Source organism: Embiotoca jacksoni, unplaced genomic scaffold (assembly GCF_022577435.1).
Source record: "Embiotoca jacksoni isolate LCO1_2020_lvr unplaced genomic scaffold, fEmbJac1.0.p SCAF_1, whole genome shotgun sequence".
NCBI classification, from domain to species: domain Eukaryota; kingdom Metazoa; phylum Chordata; class Actinopteri; family Embiotocidae; genus Embiotoca; species Embiotoca jacksoni.
This window is the reverse complement of record NW_027185229.1, coordinates 4,384,019-4,404,288: the sequence shown is the minus strand read 5'-3', so window position 1 is coordinate 4,404,288 and position 20,270 is coordinate 4,384,019. Positions and strand designations below refer to the sequence as shown.

At 40.2% G+C, this 20,270-nt stretch overlaps 1 protein-coding gene across 2 annotated transcripts in view; it reads left to right on the top strand.

Annotated features, from left to right (window-relative positions):
* The first annotated feature begins 3,466 nt into the window (after nt 1-3,466).
* camk1b (calcium/calmodulin-dependent protein kinase Ib) overlaps nt 3,467-20,270 on the top strand; it is a 36,463-nt gene continuing 19,659 nt past the window's right edge. Inside the window, exons 1-3 of one of the 2 annotated variants that reach the window (XM_069157184.1) lie at nt 3,494-3,574; nt 6,658-6,670; nt 10,422-10,535. In XM_069157184.1, coding sequence (XP_069013285.1) covers nt 6,660-6,670; nt 10,422-10,535 — 125 coding nt within the window. In that variant the 5' untranslated portion in view covers nt 3,494-3,574; nt 6,658-6,659. Of the gene's footprint in view, nt 3,575-6,657; nt 6,671-10,421; nt 10,536-20,270 lie in introns of both variants that reach the window. The other variant, XM_069157193.1, reaches the window with a different exon arrangement.

Here is a 20,270-nt window from a genome sequence, read left to right as displayed (position 1 = left end):
GGTGAGGTATGAGTCAGTTAAAGGGTAGGAGGAAAGAAAAGAAGCTCAGCATGTAACAAGGTCCCCCAGCAGCCTCGGCCTATAACAGCATAACTAAGGGTTGGTTCAGGTCTACCTGAGCCAGCCCTAACTTTCGGCTTTATCAAAAAGGAATGTTTTGAGTCTAATCTTAAAGCTAGAGAGGGTTTCTGCCCCTCCAACACAAACTGGGAGCTGGTTCCACAGGAGAGGAGCCTGAAAATGGAAGGCTCTGCCTCCCATTCTACTTCTGGAAACTCTGGGAACCACAAGTAGACCAACGTACTGAGAGCGAAGTGTTCTGCTAGGATTATATGGTTCTATAAGATCTCTAAGATATGATGGAGCCTGGTCATGTAGGGCTTTGTAAGTCATCAAGAGAATTTTAAATTCTGTTCTTGATTTCACAGGAAGCCAATGAAGAGAAGCTAAAACTGGAGAAATATGATCTCTCTTGCTAAATCCCGTCAGTACTCTTGCTGCAGCATTTTGGATCAGCTGCAAGGTTTTTAATGAGTAATTCGGACATCCTAACAACAAGGAATTACAATGATCTAGCCGAGAAGTAACAAATGCATGAATGAGTTTTTCTGCATCACGCTGAGGAAGGATTTTCCTGATTTTATTAATATTACGTAGATGAAAGAAGGCAGTTCTGGAGATTTGCTTTATATGGTGTCTAAAGGACAAATCCTCATCAAAGATGACTCCAAGGTTCCTCACAGTTTTGGTGGAGGCCAAGACAACATCATCTAGAGAAACTAAGTGATTACAGAAAGAGTTTCTGAGGTGTTTAGGACCAAGTACAATAACTTCTGTTTTGTCTGAATTTAGAAGCAGGAAGTTTTTGGTCATCTAAGCCTTTGTCTTTTAGACAGGCTTCAGGTTTTACTAACTGATTAGTTTCATCTGGTTTTATAAAAAGATATAGCTGAGTGTTATCTGCATAACAATGGAAGTTTATGCAGTGCTTCCTGATGACATCTCCTAATGGAAGCATGTACAAAGTAAAAAGTATTGGGCCTAACACTGAGCCTTGTGGAACTCCATAACTAACTCTTGTTTGTCTGGAAGATTCATTGTTGACATGGACAAACTGGAATCTATCTGATAAGTAGGATTTGAACCAGTCTAATGCAGTTCCTTTAATCCTCGTAACAGCTTCTAATCTCTGTAATAAGATCGTATGATCAATCGTATCAAAAGCAGCACTGAGGTCCAGAAGAACAAGTACAGAGACAAGTCCATTATCTGAGGCTAACAAAAGGTCATTAGTAACTTTCACCAGTGCTGTTTCTGTGCTATGATGAACTCTAAAGCCTGACTGAAAATCTTCAAACAGATCATTCCTTTGTAAATGATCACAAAGTTGATTTGCAACACTTTTTCAAGAATTTTAGAAATAAACGTCAGGTTGGAAATTGGTCTGTAGTTTCCTAAAACAGCTGGATCTAGAGTCTGCTTTTTAAGTAAAGGTTTAATTACAGCCACTTTAAAAGCCTGCGGTACATAGCCGGTTACAATAGATAGGTTGATCTGATCTAATATGGAAGTATTAATTAAAGGGAAGACTTCCTTAAAAAGTGAGTTGGGATGGGATGTAACAGACAGCTAGAGGATCCAGATGAAGAAATAATTCTAGTTAACTCAGAGAGCTCAACAGGAGAGAAATTTTCCAAGTATACATCTGGTCCTACAGTTGCTTCCAGGGCTGCTGTGCTTAACATCACATCAGTGATGGTGGCAGGAAGGGTCTGCCTGATTCTCTCCCTAATAGTGAGAATTTTATTAGTAAAGAAGTTAATGAAGTCATTACTGCTGAGAGCTGAAGGAATAGAGGGCTCAACAGAACTGTGACTCTTTGTCAGCCTGCTACAGTGCTGAAAAGAAACCTGGGGTTGTTCTTGTTGTTAGGTTAGGTTAGGTTAGGTTAGGTAGTTACTTTATTAATCCCCGAGGGGACATTTTTTCGCTACAGCAGCATACAGAAGCAATAAGATAATAATAGAACAATAGAAAAGCAATAAAATAGCAGTAAAATAGCAGTAAAAATATAAAATATAAATATAAAATATAAAATGCACAGTATATACAGTACATTATATATCTATATATATTATATACAACGTCCTCTATTAATGATGAATAATATAAGGTTCTGGCCTTACGAAGAGCTTTCTTATATAATATTAGACTATCCTTCCAGGCCAGGTGAAATTCTTCTAAATTAGTGGAACGCCATTTCCTTACCAGCTTTCTAGTCGCCTGCCTAGCAGAGCGTAATTGTGAGTTGTACCACGGAGACAACTTCCTCTGATTCATGACTCTCTTCTTCAGAGGGGCAACATTATCTAGAGTTGTGCGCAGAGATACTGCAGTGTTTTCTACATATGAATTAATGTCCATCATCCATGGGTTAACACATCAGTTTCAAACTGAGCATGAGCTTGACCTTGTATGTTGGAGGTCATGTAATCCACTAGATGGGGCAGTAGACCACTGGAGTGAGTCAGGTATATTTTGGGCTTGTTTGAAAGTATAACCTCACAAATAAATTAAATGTTGTTGAGGTTTTACAAAAGAATATGTGAAGAACTCATTTGTCCATATGTAAATATAGGCCTATATAAAGTCTTTTAAATGAGACCAATCTGGAAATTAAAATCATGAACACAATTTTTGTTTAAAGGCAATTTACAGCAGTAACATGGGTGTCCATTGGTGGAAAATAACTGAGAATATCTGTACTTATAAGTACAACTTTAAGGAACTTGTACATTCCATCTGATGCTACTTTGGTTCCAGTTTATTTCAGAGGGAAATAATATAAAAAGATTTATAGTACAATACCTTGTTAATGATTAAACCAGTGGTTTCCAACCTTTTCCCCCTTCTTCCAAAAAGCAGTGTGTTTACTGGATCCCATTTCAGATGAGTTGTTACCAGCCCCACCAAAATAGTGAATTGCAGCTCTAGATTTTTCACAGTTTTATTTTCACAAGTAGTTCAAACCAGCTCCACCAGCAGCAGCTATAACAGTAACACGATGCTCAAGCACTGATGCTTCAGTATTGATAATGTAATGATGCCAAATAACATAATATATCATAATATGTCAGTAAATGTACTTTTAATTGAGTCGGATTTTTCATGCAGGACTTTTCCCTGTAAATGGAGTAGTTTGAGATGTAGGCCTATTTGTACTTTTACATAAGTATGCTAGAGGGTGTGAATACTTTTTCCACTGGAGGGTGTCTTAGAGTTGATCAGGGGTCAATTATTAAATCCACCGTCAAATCAGCACACCAACCCCAACTCACCTCTAAGCCTTTAATTACAAGAACAGCACCGGAGGAGGTGACCGCGGGTTTGACAGACCTGTTTACCTGTGCGCCACAGCTCGCGCTGCCATTGGTCCGCTGGTTTTCCTGCCCTCAGGTGACGTCAGCAGCCGCTGCTGCTGCTGCCGCGGAGTCAGTAAGAGAGAGAGCGCTCCTCCGAGTTGGAGAGACAGGCTGGACGCGGACACTGGATCGTACTGACAGCATATTTTCAGGTAGGAAGGACGGCTCCTGCGCTTTCATGACACATACTTTAAATTGTGACTGTCTCTGAGGCCAGGTAGATGTTACGTCGTAGTTTCGCGCCAGCGGTTTCACGGCGCTTCTCCAATCAGCCTGCAAAGGTTAGGGATGTCGTTAACTGGCGCTTCAGCGGCGTTTGGTCCACGCTGTGTGGACTTTGCGTTCAGAGGAAGGTGTTTATAACTTTTGGAGGAAAATGTTATGACTTAAGAAAAAGCGTGATCACAAAAATAAGCTGAAAATATCAGCAGTCGTTGGTTATATGGAGTCTCGTGCACATTCAGAGGACCTCTATGTAACTGAAGCTGCAGTTTCGGAGATGAGATACTGTCATGGAATATGCTGGGGGACTGAAGTGTTAGCTTACTCTATACAAGCCAGTAAAACTAGACTGCCATTTAAATAAATGTGTTAAACAGCGTGGTCTGACTATATGCAAATAAGTCCAGGTGTTATTAATCTTTCAAGCAGAAAAGGCGCGAGGGTTTTCTCACTAAACATGACATGGAGTGTAGGTTGAACGCAAGAAGTATTTTGAGTTTTTACCCCCTTCTCTAATTTCTAATTTCTCTTCCTGTTTCTGTCACCCAGCTCTCTCTTTCTCACTCTCCCCCTCACCCTTTCTACAGACTATCTTGAGAGAAGTCTGCTGATCAATTAATAAACTCGCATTGAGAGAAGATTTGTTGCGCGTTATTGACGTCAGCCGACCAATTAAACTGCCGTTAGCAAATCTATGTTTGCCATTCAGCCATAGGGTTTGATTAATATGCAGGTTTGGACAGGCACCATGGCAAGCAGGTGACATCTATTTTCTGACTCCAATTATAATTTGGATACTTAATACATGGGAAATCACAAAGTGCCTGTTCCCTGCTCTCTGTGCTTTTAAACATGTTGCACTTGGGAGACCAACTTCAGAGGCCCTGAATCTCTGTCCGTCCAAATGTGTTGACCTGATGAATCTTTTTTTATTATTATCATTATTATTGTTGTTATGTGACATATGAGCCAAGTTTTGTTATGTCAGCTCCAGCTTTTTCAAGTTTCTTGTTGTATTTCATCCTGGTTCATGTGCAGATCTCTACTTGCCTACAAATTCCATAGAAACACTAGATTTCCTGAGAGACATCAGGGCAATTAAATGTGCTGCAGGCGACATTTTTTTGCGTGATTAGTGTTAAATACCTCTTCCTATGTTGAGTGTTTGTTCAGTAGCATGGGTCTGCCAGTCCCTCCGATCTGCAGTAAACAGAGAACAAGTTTTCTGGTTTCTTGTCCCCACTTTACAGAAGACAAGAACGGTCCACGCTGCATGTTCACGGGTAGGCAGCAGAATTTTTCTGTGTACAAACAACGGCAGAGCAGATTCCAGTGTTCCTGGGAACAACTTACACAAAGAAATAACCCAAGTGAATCTAATACAAAGGAATAAGAAGTCAAAGTTCCCAGGAAAAAGAGACAGGAATCATGCAAGACCTGCTTTTGTATAGGCGTGGCCTTCGGTTGGGTGAAAGCTGAATTTTTCCCTGAAGTAGTTGTAGTTATTTGTTATCCTGCTTTACCCTGGTAGCAAACGTTGGCTTATAACTGCTTGGACATTTGTAAATTTTGGCCGACCTCTGTTTGGTTTGCTTGTTCTTAGATCGGTAGCCAGTATTAGCTGTGGTGATGTTGCTGCCTTCAAATGGGGTTGTGTTTAATGTGTTCACAACAAGAGTCTATATAAAGCCTTGCTTCACCAGATTGTTGCTCATAGCTGCAGTTTTCTTCACTATGATTGTTGTCCGGAAACTGATTTATTCATGTTTGCACAACCACTCTGAAGCGCAGAGCAATCAGCGACCAGACTCTGTGGTTAAGTGCGATGGCGTTGAGCGTTGTTTTTAGTTGTTGTTTTTTCTAAATGCAGATACAACTGTGGAAGATATTCGGCGTATATGGTATTCAATGCCGATTGGTTAAAGGCTGCTCAAATAGTTTCTAAATTAACCTGAGGTTTAGGCCCAAGGACGGGAAATTATTCCCTATGGAGACGTGGTCAGACCCTTGTCCCTCCTCTTGTGCTATTCACGACCTCTGACCTCTGAATTTTCTGAGAGCTCTGAGTTTACGGGTGTGAAGTGTTTGCTGATGTTTTTGAATATGGTGGAGTACATTTTTTTTTGTTGGGTGATGTAGGGAAGACACAGGAGAGGACTCGTGGCAAAAAATGGATAGCAAGTTAGTCAAAATGCTGCTATCACTTACTGCACCTTGAAGGCAAACAATAACATATGTTGGTAATTAGATTATGAAAAGATGGATGTGAACAGGATTGCTCAGATCTGATCTCCTGGCCGGATTTCAGAGTGATCATGAGGGTCCCGCCTTCTGCAGTTCAGAAACCGTTAAAAGATCAGAGATGTAGCGATACGCATGACTAAACAAAACCCCTAGAAAAGGCCGAGTACGATCAAATCATTTCAAAAACCATTTGGCTGCCAGTGAATCCGCTTCAACAGGAATGCGGTCATTTATTTGTGTCTTTGACCTGAGTTTTCTGTTCATAACTTGGCAGCCAAATTCCTCACAGTTTGGAGCTGCGACGCATATCGTCTGCTGAGATTTGTAGTGAAGTTGAGCCAAAATCAACATTTGTCTGTGTTTAAAGACAAAAGGGAGCCAGCTTGTAAGTGTGTTACTTCATCAGCATTTTTTTTTTAAAGAAACAAAAGCCAACAATTTTAGAGGAAATAAGTGGATTTGCCCTGATATGTTCAGAGGTCCGTTTTAATTAAACTTTTTTTTTTCTGATGAGTCGGATCAGTTTGTGTGTTTGTATGCATAATTCTGTTTGTAAACGTGTGTGTGTCCATATGCACGTGTTGCTAAGCATTTCTAACGCCATTGCAGTAAATTTCACACTCAGACTCGTAAGTACATGTCATTCTGTCACATTTAACTGTCGTCGTGTGTGTGTGTGTGTGTGTGTGTGTGTGTGTGTGTGTGTGTGTGTGTGTGTGTGTGTGTGTGTGTGTGTGTGTGTGTTTCTTCTGTCCACTGCACATCACAGGAATGGGAAACCAGTGAGTACAGCGACTCTCTCTGTGTCAGTCTTAAACCAGGGGGGATGCTGCATGTCACCTTCCACCTGGGGAATGTGCTTATGATACTGTGCGTCTCCCAATTTTCAGTCCTCTTCAGTCCTGCCGCTTCTTGGGGTTTGAGCATCTTATCTTCACCCACTGGTCAAACGTCATGTCATCAGTAGACACAGAGGACCCTCTACATGCTCATGATACCTGCATGTGTCTTTCCTCTTCTATCACACACATTTAAGTCTTGCCTTTATTCGCCCCTGCGTGTCTGAAACATGAACCTTATTCTGCCGTTTATAGCATTTGGCTGTTTGACAAACAGACCCCCCTTGCTCATCTTTGACAGTGTCCTTAAATCTCCAGTGGCTTTAAATGTGCTGTTTAATGTTCCTGAATAAACCCACATCCATGTCTCTGCCATTGAAATGAAAGCGTCCTGAAGGAGATTTAGGTGCATGTTGGCATTCGCTGGCCGTAACAAACCTGTCCAAAGTGAACGCAACAACATACAAGCAAAGGTTACTGCTTTAATATATTTTTAAATGACTTTGATGTTCAATGTTGACTCATTCTCGGCGCATGAATTACCATGAATCTACATGTATCTCCGTATGAGCAAGGTGAGATGCTACAAACAAGCAGTTTGCGGGAGGCGTTTTCACTCTTTCTCTGATTTCAGTTTCCTCTAATCACTTTTGTGCTGTTGCAGGTATTAAAAAAAATTCTACTCTTCTCCTGAACAGAAAAACTGTGATATTCTGCCTTTTATAATGCTGGTTGGATACTGAAGATAAGACTACAAGTGCAACTATTATTTGTTATTTTTAATTGAGCCAAATTGATTATCATGTCAAGGGTTTAATAAATTGTTTAGTCTATTAAAATTTCGATCACAGGGCCTGTCTGGCACTTGGGTCGTTTTTCTTAAAAGGTGTCAAACCATATTTAAGAAGCTGTAATCATGGACTGTTTCACATAATTGGCCTAAAATATGTACTTAGTAGCCAGTGAATCAGTTAACTAATTCCTCTCCTGCCACCTTAAATTATAAAAACAAAACAAGCCTTAATAATCTCAAGAACACAACACAGAAACTGTGGCCTCAACTTTCTTCAGCTCATTTTTTAATAAAAAAAATAAATAAACAGCCAGTAATGGATCTTCAGTTTCCACAGGTGTCAAATTGAAGATGTGTTTGGGAATAGATTTCCAGTGTACTCTATATTATTTGTTGTTTATCCTCTACTGTAGACAGGAAGAGGTTGCATAACGCCACAATGACTGGCAAAGCTTTTATACCCATTTAACTGGTCTTCCTCTTGCTGCTTCCCTTCACATTAATTTGCATACTGTCTAATTTAGAGACACTTCCTTTTACTTCAGTTGAAATAGCATGCAAACTGATTCAGATATGTATTTAAATATTAACTGTAAACTTTGTTCCTTGTACTTGGTGCCAAGTCTGAAAACAAATATAGAATTTAAAACCAGACTGTAGCTCCTATTTTGTGCTCTCATGTGTGTAGCGTACAGTTTGCCTGAACAGGTTACACAACATATTTTTAAACTAAACATAACATCCTGCAGCCAGTCATCGAAGTAACCAGAATGATTTCAAGCTGAGCTGCAACCTGCCATTAGATACTAAAGCAATTTAGACTCTCAGATACCATAGCAGCTCCTTAGGGTTTCCATGGTGACACGTATGAAGCTGTGTGTGTGTGTGTGTGTGTGTGTGTGTGTGTGTGTGTGTGTGTGTGTGTGTGTGTGTGTGTGTGTGAGAGAGCAAAAAAGTGGATGCATGTGAAGAAGGATCTATGAATTTATGCTCGTGTGTGCTTCAGTCGGTGACTGCAGCCAGAAGAGGCCATGCCCCCATTAACATTTATTCTGAGATAACTGCAGTGTTAAGCCTTCCCCTATTTATGGCTTAATGCCCCTCACACAAACAGACACGCACACACACAATTCAGCAATTAAACGAGCTGGTTCTGAACTAATCGGAAGATGATTAACTGCGCTATTATGTACTCTTTTAGCAAAACAACACTTGCACAAGCCAGAACAATATGTTATATCATCTCATATAGACAGACTGCGAGGTTGCCAGGCAGGCAGCAGGAACAGAGGAGGAGTGAGGCACGCTGATATGAACAGGGCTATTTTAGTCATGGAGGTCTTGAATTATAGGCACTTTCTGGGTTCAGATGATGATAGCTGTGACAGTAGCGTCCACTGTGATCACTCCCACTCTTGAAATGTGTGACGAGGAAAAACACCTGAATGTTAACTTCTGTGAAAATGATGAGCGAACAGGAAGCAACCAGAGGATTCACACTGGTTAATGCTTGGAGTGTATGTATACTTAATACAAACTTAGCAATGGTATTTTAGTGTTCAGGTAATTTGTATCACCTCAATCACAACTTGAGCATCACACAACTTCGATAAAGATACACACACACATGCACTAACACACACAAGAGTTCGGTTCTTCACAACAACAAGCTCTCGAAAGAGGCTCTTCTTAAAATCATCAATATCATTGTCACATTAAAGGGATAAAAACCTTTGCTGCTGTTTGGAATCTGTCAATCTGAGTATTTTAATCTGGAAGTTTATATCTTATAAGGATCTTATTTTATGGATAATTTAAGTTTTATGCAGCTCTGACACTTGGCTGCAGTATGAAAAGTTTAAACCACTAGATATTTTAATTTCTGTACAGCACCAATTAAGAGTCAAACTATACATAGCTTACGTATTAACCTGGATACTGATCTTATCTTGACTTTTGACCCTCTCTGCCATAAATTGCGCTCTTTGTCGATTGTAAAAGTGCTTGAACATGACTGCTCCGACACAACTTTTCACATGACCGAATGAATAAAAGAAATTCTCCACATCTGAGGCGGATCCTGCTCGCTGCCTGTCTTGTTGAACCCTCAGAGTTAACCTTAACACTGCAGCAACCACTTTGAATGATATTGAAACATCCACTGTGAGTAGCCCTCGGACAGAAGTTGTAAACAAAAGACTCGCATAAACAGCAGCGCCCCAGTGTTTACCCATAACAAGTATCTCCGTGTAATCAATGAAACGTGGCCTGTGCTCTACATCCTGCATCACATGATACGTTTTTGTGTGTGGAAATAGTGTTAGGGAAGCGGAAGCAGGATTTACAGCATACTTCTGTTTGAGACACATCCACACGTTGATGTTGCAGCTGTTAGTTTACTTGTAGTGTAACATAGTATACTTGTTACAGATGTGGTTGTAATTGACTGAGTAGTAAGTTTAGGATGATTCCTCGTCTTATATTGTGAAATAGTAGTGATATGTGACCCCAAAGATACCTGCCTTGAGCTAGTAATGCTGTACAGTAAAACTTCCTTTACAATGTTTGTAGAAAATGTCAGATTTTCCAACTGACTTAAGATACTGGGATTAATTAGTGTTTCAACAAAAGCTGCAAACACTGTAAGGAATCAAGTGATGTCAGTTGATTCACGAGGGGACTCATCCAAGTTGTAAAAACTTTAATTATATTTGCAATGATCCGAGTAACGTGAGTCAGTGAAGGATTGTATATATGGCAGGTGTGTGTGTGTGTGTGTGTGTGTGTGTGTGTGTGTGTGTGTGTGTGTGTGTGTGTGTGTGTGTGTGGAGGGGGGGGGGGAGTCACTCAAACTGCTGATATTAATGAGCGTTTCCTCCTTATCGTCTCTTCCCTCACTAGTATTGTTTCTGACCGTCACAACAAGAAGATGCCTCTGGATGAGGAGTGCCACGCCTGGAAAAAAAAGACCACAGATGTGAAGGAGATTTACGACTTCAAAGAGATCCTGGGAACGTAAGTGTGTAATCGCTGGCGGCTGAAGCCTTTTTGTTTCACCTTTGCACGATAGCTTTTTCACGCTGCCATGACTTATTACCGAATTTGTGTTTTTAGATTTTTAACGATGCCTTTAATGCATATCTGTTAACTGTTGTTACAAAAGACAGAAAAATTAGCATTTGTTTTGTTTCTGTACCTAAAATGTTTTATGGATTTAATTTTTTAATTACCGTGCACGTGCTTGACAAGGTAATTATTACTGCTTGAAGGCGTAAAGAGCTCTCGGCGCTCAAAATTAATTGAGAATAGGCAGATGACAAGACAGCCTTCTCCCCTATAGACTTATACATGCTGTGCAACCAACCATCCAATAAGGTTTTGCTGTATTTTGCAAATGTGTAACTTTATGCTGGGTTTCTCCTGTGAAGCTCACTTGATTAACAGACTGATGCTCAGTTGGATGTAACAGACTGTAAGTTGTGAACCTGAAGTGGCACACACACACACACACACACACACACACACACACACACACACACACACACACACACACACACACACACACACACACACACACACACACAAGTTCAGCCAAGTTCAGCTAAGTGTGTGTTGCAGTGCAATTTGTTATCCAACTTTGTTTTTGACTGCTTTTTGACAATTTTTTTTGCCGTACTTAAAACAGACAAAGACGCTCAAAGAATATATATATATATATATATATATAAATTGAATTAACATATTTCATTTAATGCATATTTTTTTTTATAATTAAAAGGCAGAGTACCTACAAACTGGTACACTTTATCACATTCCTTAACTTGTATTTCATTTTGAAAACAGGAGGTGTCTTCAGGATGTGTCCTGAGCATCTTGTGACTTTTGCCTTTGAGGAAAACACGTTCTGTGTCCGAAATGACATACTTCCTTTCGTACATTAACAAATAGTGCTCTTACATGTTAGGACTCTTAATTATGTACTGCAGGAATTTTGCCATTGTCTTGTTGTCTCGAATCCACACTACCGTTCTGCACTGACTGGAAATGACTGGAGTTTTCCTCAGATGCCTTAATTTGAAAATCCTTTTTGTCTGTGGTCCCGCCCCTTTCTGTATGTAGGAAATATGGCGAACGTTAAGGGTGGGAAGTGTCCAGCGTTTCACACTTCGTTTTTGGGCATCATCCTGGTACTTGTACTGCACTGCATCTTTCTGTGCTTCACAGTGAACGCACTTATGCACTCAATATAGTGAGTGTGCATTTGGAGCACAGCGACTATTTCCTGAAGTAATTTAAACCTTCTAAAGGGACGTTTTTCATAATGTCAACGGGATTATTTGGGAGCAGTCAATATGAAGTCAAATGCAACCCAATGACACTGCAGTGAATTGTCAGTAAAGTCCTTGTGAATCTTTAAATGCTCAGCTGTGTTGACACTGTTATCATAAGCCTGTTGATTCACCACTCTTGACACAATGTCAACAAATCAGCCACAAAGCTTTACAGCGAGCGGCTGATAATCTGCTCTTTGCATGTAAACCAATAGCTCAGGACAAATAAGGAAGAGCAGTTCACAGTGAATCCTCCACCAAATAAACAATCCTAGAGTTGAGTCAACACCTCCAGGTACCAACGAAAACCCAACATGATGCGCTTTCCAAAGATAAGACCTGATGTTGGGTGACTGGATTGGATTATATTAGATTGAATTTGATAAGAAAATATTACACACTTTTTTTTATATTAAGCTGCAGCAGCCAAAAGAGCTAAACACACAATTTAACATAACTTAACTCAGTCAAACTCGAGAGATTTATAGCAGCATTTTGTTCCAGCAAATATATCAGTAGATGAGATTAACTTGAAAAGATGTATAACAATCCTTCAAAGAGTTTAACTTGACATTAGTTCATATCTTGGATCGTAGCTTCTCTGTCACAGCCCTTTTATGTCTGTGTAGCTGCACGTGATATACCGTCTAAAGGAGTGGCGGCTACCTTTTCACTTCTTTTTTTTTTTTTAAGGCTTTTATGTACAAATCTATCAGCACTTCATGAATTAGTTCTGGTTTAGAGACCCCTGTATACAGCAGGGTCACATACAAAGCCTTTAAAAAGGTTTGCTTAAATTGATATACTTCTGCTCTGAACTTTATTTCAATCAGGTGTTTGTCAAGTTTGGGAATGCAAAGGTTTTATCCTTGCATTAGGATTTTGGATTGGTCTTAAAAGGAAGAGGTTGACGTTGCCTCTGCTTTCTGAGAGGAGAGTTGCATTGTAGATGTTATTGTGTTGGGGCAACGTGTCCTGCGTTCAGTTGGCTGTGACTTTGTGCTGTCTCCTCATTTGCTGCTATGGTTTTATTGGTGCCTTCGAATCTCTCTTAAACCTCTTAACTTTTGAGAACATTGTGTGCGTGTGTGTGTGTGTGTGTGTGCGTGTGTGTGTGTGTGTGCGCGTGCACGCTATTCATTTCTCTCAAAATGGTCATTCTTTGTTTTTGGATTGCAAGCTGGCATGCATACTGCTTGTCATTTGTAGGACCTTAACTCATTCCTGGAATCACCTGAACTCACCTAAACTCTTAATTGATGCACAGGAACACCAGTCTGGTAGCTATACAGTGCATTTGTCTTAATCCAAATATAATCTAGCTCTCGCTACCATCAGTTTATTCCATCACCAAGACACAACTAGTTCTGTCCTTGGAGTTGTTGCTTGGGTTGACTCTGCCCTGCTGTCCATCCCACCGTGAAACGGTTGCCATCTTTCTCAAACTGGCAAAACCAATTCAGAGAGAACAATTCTCAAACAACAAATTTCTCTGGGAGTGCACAGCAGTTCAATGTGACTTTTAATCATCAGATGAACTGTTTGTTTTATAATTATTGATCATGGATGTCATGAGACAGGATGTGTATCCAAGGTGTCTTACTCGAAGCACCTTTTAAATACACCCAGATCCTTGTTAGTTCAGGATTAAGTTGTGTGAACACTAAGCGAATCAAGCCTAAGCTTGTTTCGTGAGTGTATGAAACCTTCCCGAGCTTCTGTCATCTGTCTGGTGCACAGAGGGTTGAAATAATATGTAAGCCATAACACCTCAATGGCCACTTACCATCTTCCCTGTCTGTATCTCCACTGTACTCGACTATAAAGGTAAAAATAAAAACAGCTGCAATAACATTGATGAAAAATTCACAATTTTTTGAAGATTTAAGGAGAACAAGCTAAAAATGTACTGCATGAAGCAGAGTAATGATGGTGTCCAGTTAAAAGAACTTCATGTTGATGGCTGAAATGTATGCTGAACGATTAATCACTGAACATTTTTATGCGACTTAATGTGTCACTCCCAATTTAAAATCTGATTTCTGAAAGTTATTTTTGCTACCACTCTTTGTACATCGGACAAAAGTTCCTGACCGACGGGTGCAAACATGAAAATGCTTCCACGTCCTTTCAACCGGCTCACTGTCGTCCCTCCACTTCTCCACCTGCCTGCCGTTCGGGGCTGCACCTGCTCAGAGAGACATCACCAGCTCACCGCATCACTCAGCTGTTTGTTACATTCATTTGCCATTGCTGGATTGTTGTCTTGGTAACAACAGGAGACACTTTCCATAATGGACTCAAACAGTCACTATGGAAACAAAGTTTTTGATTTGCTATTAATAATCCCACCACCGGGTGCATATTGTGCGGGAGATAAACTCGCTGTCTCTTTTACAGGAAAACAGAAAAAACTGCCACACATACACACCTTTCCTTAATAATGTGCTGTTGTTTATCTCTCACTCACATTTTGATCATGAAGGCGATTACATCATCGCCAAATCAAAATAACATCATATCTCAAATATAAAAGCCCATGAGTTAACCTGTCCTGAACTATCACAAAACGTTTAATTAAATAAAGGCAAAATATTGTACTGTATGCTTAAAAATAATATTTGTTCTTTTACTTAAAATTGTATTACTAAGTAGAAACAGCTGCTTAAGTTACAGGTTCAAGTACTCATCAGTTATTGACCTCTGCAAGCAAACTGATCAGGAGTTTGGATGTAATAAAGCACATGACAACAAATAGTTCTGTCTTTACTGCCATAAATATCAATGATTCGGGTACTTTAAAGCAAATACTGGTGGCATGCTCGGACCAGTAATCCCCAGCTGCAGCCACATGTTTTGGTAATCAAAACAGATGGGGATTAATAACGCACAAGCAGGCAACTGCACTTTCACTGCAATCAACTCAAATCCTCTCTCGCCTTCCTTCTTTTTTCATTTCTGTGCTTTATGTTAATCTACCCCCCTCCTCCTACTCCTCCTCCTCCCTCCCTCCCTGCCTCTCTCTCTCTCTTTCTGTTTGTGACCAACCCAGCTCAAAAACCACATCCCTGCTGTCAAAAATCCAGCCCCATTTTGGCTCCCCATCCCTGTCACCTGCTCTCCATTTCCTGGTTTCACACTGTGTTGTTCGCTGAGGAACAGAGATCCCGGTGTGTCCTGCTGCCCTTTTGATTTTCAGCTGAAATTAAAAGCATTCATTATGGACGGATGAGGAGGACACCATAGACACCATAGAGCCTCTTTAATGTTATAAAATCAAGTAACAGTTAATCTGCAATAGCAATCCAAATTTAAAACGGGGAGCTATATAATCCTTTGTATCATGGCACACACACACACACACACACACACACACACACACACACACACACACACACACACACACACACACACACACACACACACACACACACACACACACACACACACAGATCTTCTTGCCTGGAGTTCCCTGGCTTCCCCGGTGCTTCCCTTTTGCTTTTTTTTTTTTATACTGACCTCTCCGGCACTCTAGCATATGTTGTACAGTAAGCCGTTAGTCAAATCTGGCTTGTTGTAGATCCACTGGACCTGCATTTGGAAAATGAATATTGATATTTTCTGAATGAACTATTGTCATCATCCATTCTCTCCTACTGCTGAAGACAGTGTTATAAAGATTGTACAATTCATTGCTTTCTGCATCAATGGTGTTTTATTTTGAAAATATTTCCCTATGTCTCAAAATGAGTATGTACATTAAAATATTTGCAAACTAGCTAATCCTGTTAGGTTACATTATTTTAATCCCGCTGCTCTTCCTGTATAATTACAGTTTTTGTTCCTCCTTCCTGTTGTTTACATGATCTTTTTTTACTTTAGCACCCAGAAACAGCTTCGCTTTTTTAAAAAAAATTTAATTTTTTGCCATTCCCACACTCTTTTCTCCACTGATGACAAACTGCACAAATGAGCCACGTTGACTTTTCTGACATTTAAATGGCTGCACATGTTCTCATGCCGCGAGCAGTGATGGGGGAAATTCTTGGCATTTTCAGCCCAGAATACATTGCAAAAACACAGAAGATGCGGAGCAACGAGGGACGGGGCATGGGAGGAAGTGGAGGGTGAGAGTAGGGGATCATCTAAAATCATTCAGGCTGATGGATTTGCCACGCCTGTTTCTGCCACTCAGGTCGAACGGTGACCCAGTGGCCCCTACTGTCGCTGTTCGCGTGATCTGCTATTGGCCACGATCGATTTTTCAAATCAATCGTGAGGGAGAAACGGAGAGAGTGGAAGTGTTTGCAGCCACAACCCTTGTTTTCACTGCCCTGCTGCGTACGTTCGAGAGCACATGCAGTCCTTGTATTTCTGTGTTTTTGGTGGCCTTTGCCTCAACTGCCCCCTCCTTTCTCCACCCCTGTAAATGAACAAAGAGCGCCTATTCATCACACACTTTCTCTTTTTCCAGAGCAAGGAGCGCTCCAGCATCACACATATTGCTTTTAATTTGACAGACGGAAGCTCTTTCAATAAAATCTTTTCCTTTTTGCGCATTACGTCTTCGTAATAAGTTAATCTTCCTCATTGCCTATGTATCCATATTCAGTGGATGAAAAGTCCCTAAAGAGGAAATGGTTGTATTAGCTTAATTAACATTGCTCATCCTGTTGAGTAGATGTTTCCTGAGAGTCAGAATTACAGATGTTTCAAATCTTAACACCCAGAATCAGCACAGACTTTTGTTGTTTTGTGATGTAGAAAAATTGTAGTCAGGGCCAGGACACAATCTGGTGTCCGTTTGCTCCACTTGTTCCCTCATCCAGCCTCCTGCCTCTCGGCTGTATTGCGCGGGTTTTAACACTGATTTGCCTCTCTGTCTGAGGGCTCTCTGTGTGTGTGTGAGTGGAGGTTCAATAATGCCACACTAATTCGTGTGAATGTCATTGTGCAAGTGTTTGTTTGGACACTTGTGCATGAAATGCATTTGTGAATCACTATGGGTAGTGAGACGAGAGGAGAGGCTTTGACTCTGCCCTTAAGTCAAATGCACTTGCATTCAATTATGACATGAACAGTCATTTGTAGAGACCATGATACAAAAATAAGTCCTGATAACTTTCTGCCTTGTAAATCTTCCAGTTTTGTGAAGCTTTACTGAACATGTGGGACACATATGTGGGATGTATATATTGATTATAATGAAGGGAGAGGGATACAGCAGTTGAGACCTCTTTGCAGTGAGATTTCAGGGACAACCTATTGTGCATACTTTTTTGGATTAATACTTATTTCAGTATCATTTTAAGAAATTACGATGTTGCAGTTATTGACTGATACCAATAAACTGTGCAATATTACTTAGATAAGGCCTCTCAATGGTTACGTTAAATATGCAGTGATGTTTAACTTCCTGGTTTCCAGATAGTACGTAGGATAGCCACACGTCCCTCTGTCATTATACTGTCAGCATGCAAATCTAAAATTTACTTGAAAATGTATTATAAATTTGTCGTACCGACTTCTTACAAAGCTGTCTTTTTAATGCAACCATAAAAGACAGTTTTGAGAGCATACTTCTCCGACTTACAATAAACTGACTTACTTGTAAAATGTACAAGTAAAAACATATGGGAGGACAAATAAAATGATGTCAAACTGTGTGTATATATATCCAAAGATCCAAGTCAAGCATATCAGACCAAAGATTTTGATTCGCCAAAGAGACCTGATTCAAAATCAAAACTTTTTGTGATACAATAAAGACGCTGTGGCTTCATAAGCAAAATCACAGGTCTGTGACTAAAACCAACAAAACTGTAAATGGAGAATTTGTCTGCAATCAAGATGATTTTATTGTTAGCTCGTGTTTTTACCATACAAATTAGAAGTTTGATTGCAAGTGCAAGAAAAGCGCTTTCAAAACTGGCCTTCATGCTTATATTAAAAAGACACAAAAATAACTTCATACTATTTTTGTCTCCTCTTCATAATTCAGCATGTTTGTGTTGAGCCAAAATCCAATTACCTCAAAATGATGATTAACAAGGGTAGTTCAGACAAAAGGAAACAGCCAGCTTTATGGAGCAGATGAGTTTCCCAGCATGAGAGCTGCCCCACTTCATCTATTTTTTATCTCTGTCTCTCTCTGTGCTGCTTTTTTTTATTTCCTGTCACTGTCCTGACTCTTCCTCTCTCCCTCATCATTTACTGTCATATTTATCCCACGGTATTCCTGTGATTGCTCCAATTACAATTTCAGTTGTTTTTATCTTCAGCTCATCCCCTAACGTCTTTTTTTGTGCAGGCATGTCTGACACATGTCCGACACAGATGCCACTGGCCTTTTCTAGTTTGAAAACAGTGAGATACTTTTCCTTTCCTTGCTTTGCTTTTCTTAGACTTGATTTAGTTCTTTAAGGTTTGATTTTGTCTAAACCGTGGGATGAGATGAGCTTAGACTTTCCTTCATTAAAAGGGGAAGAGGCATACACACTGGACCTCGGAGCACGGGACAACATGTTACCGTGCCTGCCCTTGTAATTCTGTCTCATCCACTGATTAGACCATACAGGAGTTCTGAATAAGCCTTGTGGCACACTGCTGTCTCTTTCTCTTCATCTGCCTTCTCATCTCCTTTCCCTCTTCCTGATGCTGCACTAACTTCACAAGAATAATGAGACACATGCCAGAAATAACCACCAACACTGAATATGCATTCACTCAGATGCTCCAGCCTCCATAGAAAATGATCGGTGGAGTTTAACCGTTCCTTTGAACATTGACGACTTGGGAACCGTTTCCAACTCCAACCCAGTCCTGAAAATCCATCCCTGCTTATGGCACCCTCAGCCCTTCAGCCTTGCCCTGACCTAATTCGAACAGAAGTCTGCGTCTCAGCACAGCACAGCTCAGCATGGCATAGCCTGCAGTTCCTGGAATACATATGCAGGCACACACGCACGCACGCACGCACACACACACACACACACACACACACACACACACGCGCGCGCACATATATGCCCACTATCTGGCCCACTTATGCATCTCCATCTGCTCAGAGCAATACATCCCCCCCAACAGTTTTTAGTACACTCCCAGGCTTGTCATGTACATCTTCCCACAGTTTTTCCTCATTGTTATAATCCCTTATTGCCCATATACCCCACATTTCAAGCTGTCCACATATCAGCGAACTGGCTTGAAAGACTTTCCTTCAGCTTATTATCTACGGCCCTAGAAAATCCTTGAGAACCTTGAGATGTTCTGTGCTTTCCAGCTTAATTAGAATCCACTGTATGATTTGGTTTGGGATTTTCTTTTTTCTTTTGTGTTTCAAAGCAATTCCTCTCAGTGAGTGGACTTGGAACAGTGGAAAGTTGAATTTTGTTCTTCTCCAAAGCACTTGTGAGCCTAAACCTCTAATATGTTCGCCAACTATTACCTTCACATCCACCACAGAGCCATAACATCCTCCTTAATGTCATTTTAATCAAATATCTTTCATGGCTCATTTAGGTTTCCTCCAACTCCTGAGAAAAACATTTGACATTCTTAAGCAGCTATTTGCTAACTTTGCCTTCCATGTCGGCTGGCATACTGAAAACAGACACCTGCTGAAAATGATGTTATTGAGACTTAACCATTAAATGTTCAGACAACAAAACCAAAACAACGAGTTAAAAGAGGCTAAAAGGCTGTGTAGAGCTGCAGAGTGGTTTAATAATTCTCTGGTTAGTAGAGCTTCTTTCTAGTGGAGAAATAGTTCACCACAATGTTTTTTAGCTATCAATACAGAACAAGACTTAAAATTTAATTTGATGATGTCAAAGTATTTTTCAACACTTTAGATTTACAGGTGTTTGAATTAACAAATGTTATGAATGAGGAAATGTGTTTTGTTGATGGTTCCTGGTATCTGATGTACACAACGGATGTCTAAATATAAAACTGTGTCCCATTCATTTTGAGGATGGAGGATTGGTGCAAGTCCAGCGTCTGTAACTGATAAAACTACACAAGCCTTCTAGTGGAAATATTTGTCTTTGTGTTTAAATAATGACTTCTTGATATGGTCATGAAATTTCCCCTGGGAGCCATACTGTGGAGTGCACTGAGGTCGTAAGCCAAAGGACACAGTGAGTCAAACATACAGCACCACGGCTACACTAATACAAAGGGATTATGAAGAGGAGAGCGGACAAAGCATGATGACGTGTAGATGATATTTTTATTATATTTTTGCTGTCGGTTAAAAGTGAACTAAATTAATCCCTTTTTTTTTTTATTATTATTACCATTGAGATTTGGGGGGTTTAACAGTTCATTGTCTCTTCCAGCTGTGTTCTAGCAACTATTGTGAGTCCTCTGATTATTAAATGTATTCTTTTATTTTGAAACAGAAGCCTTATGT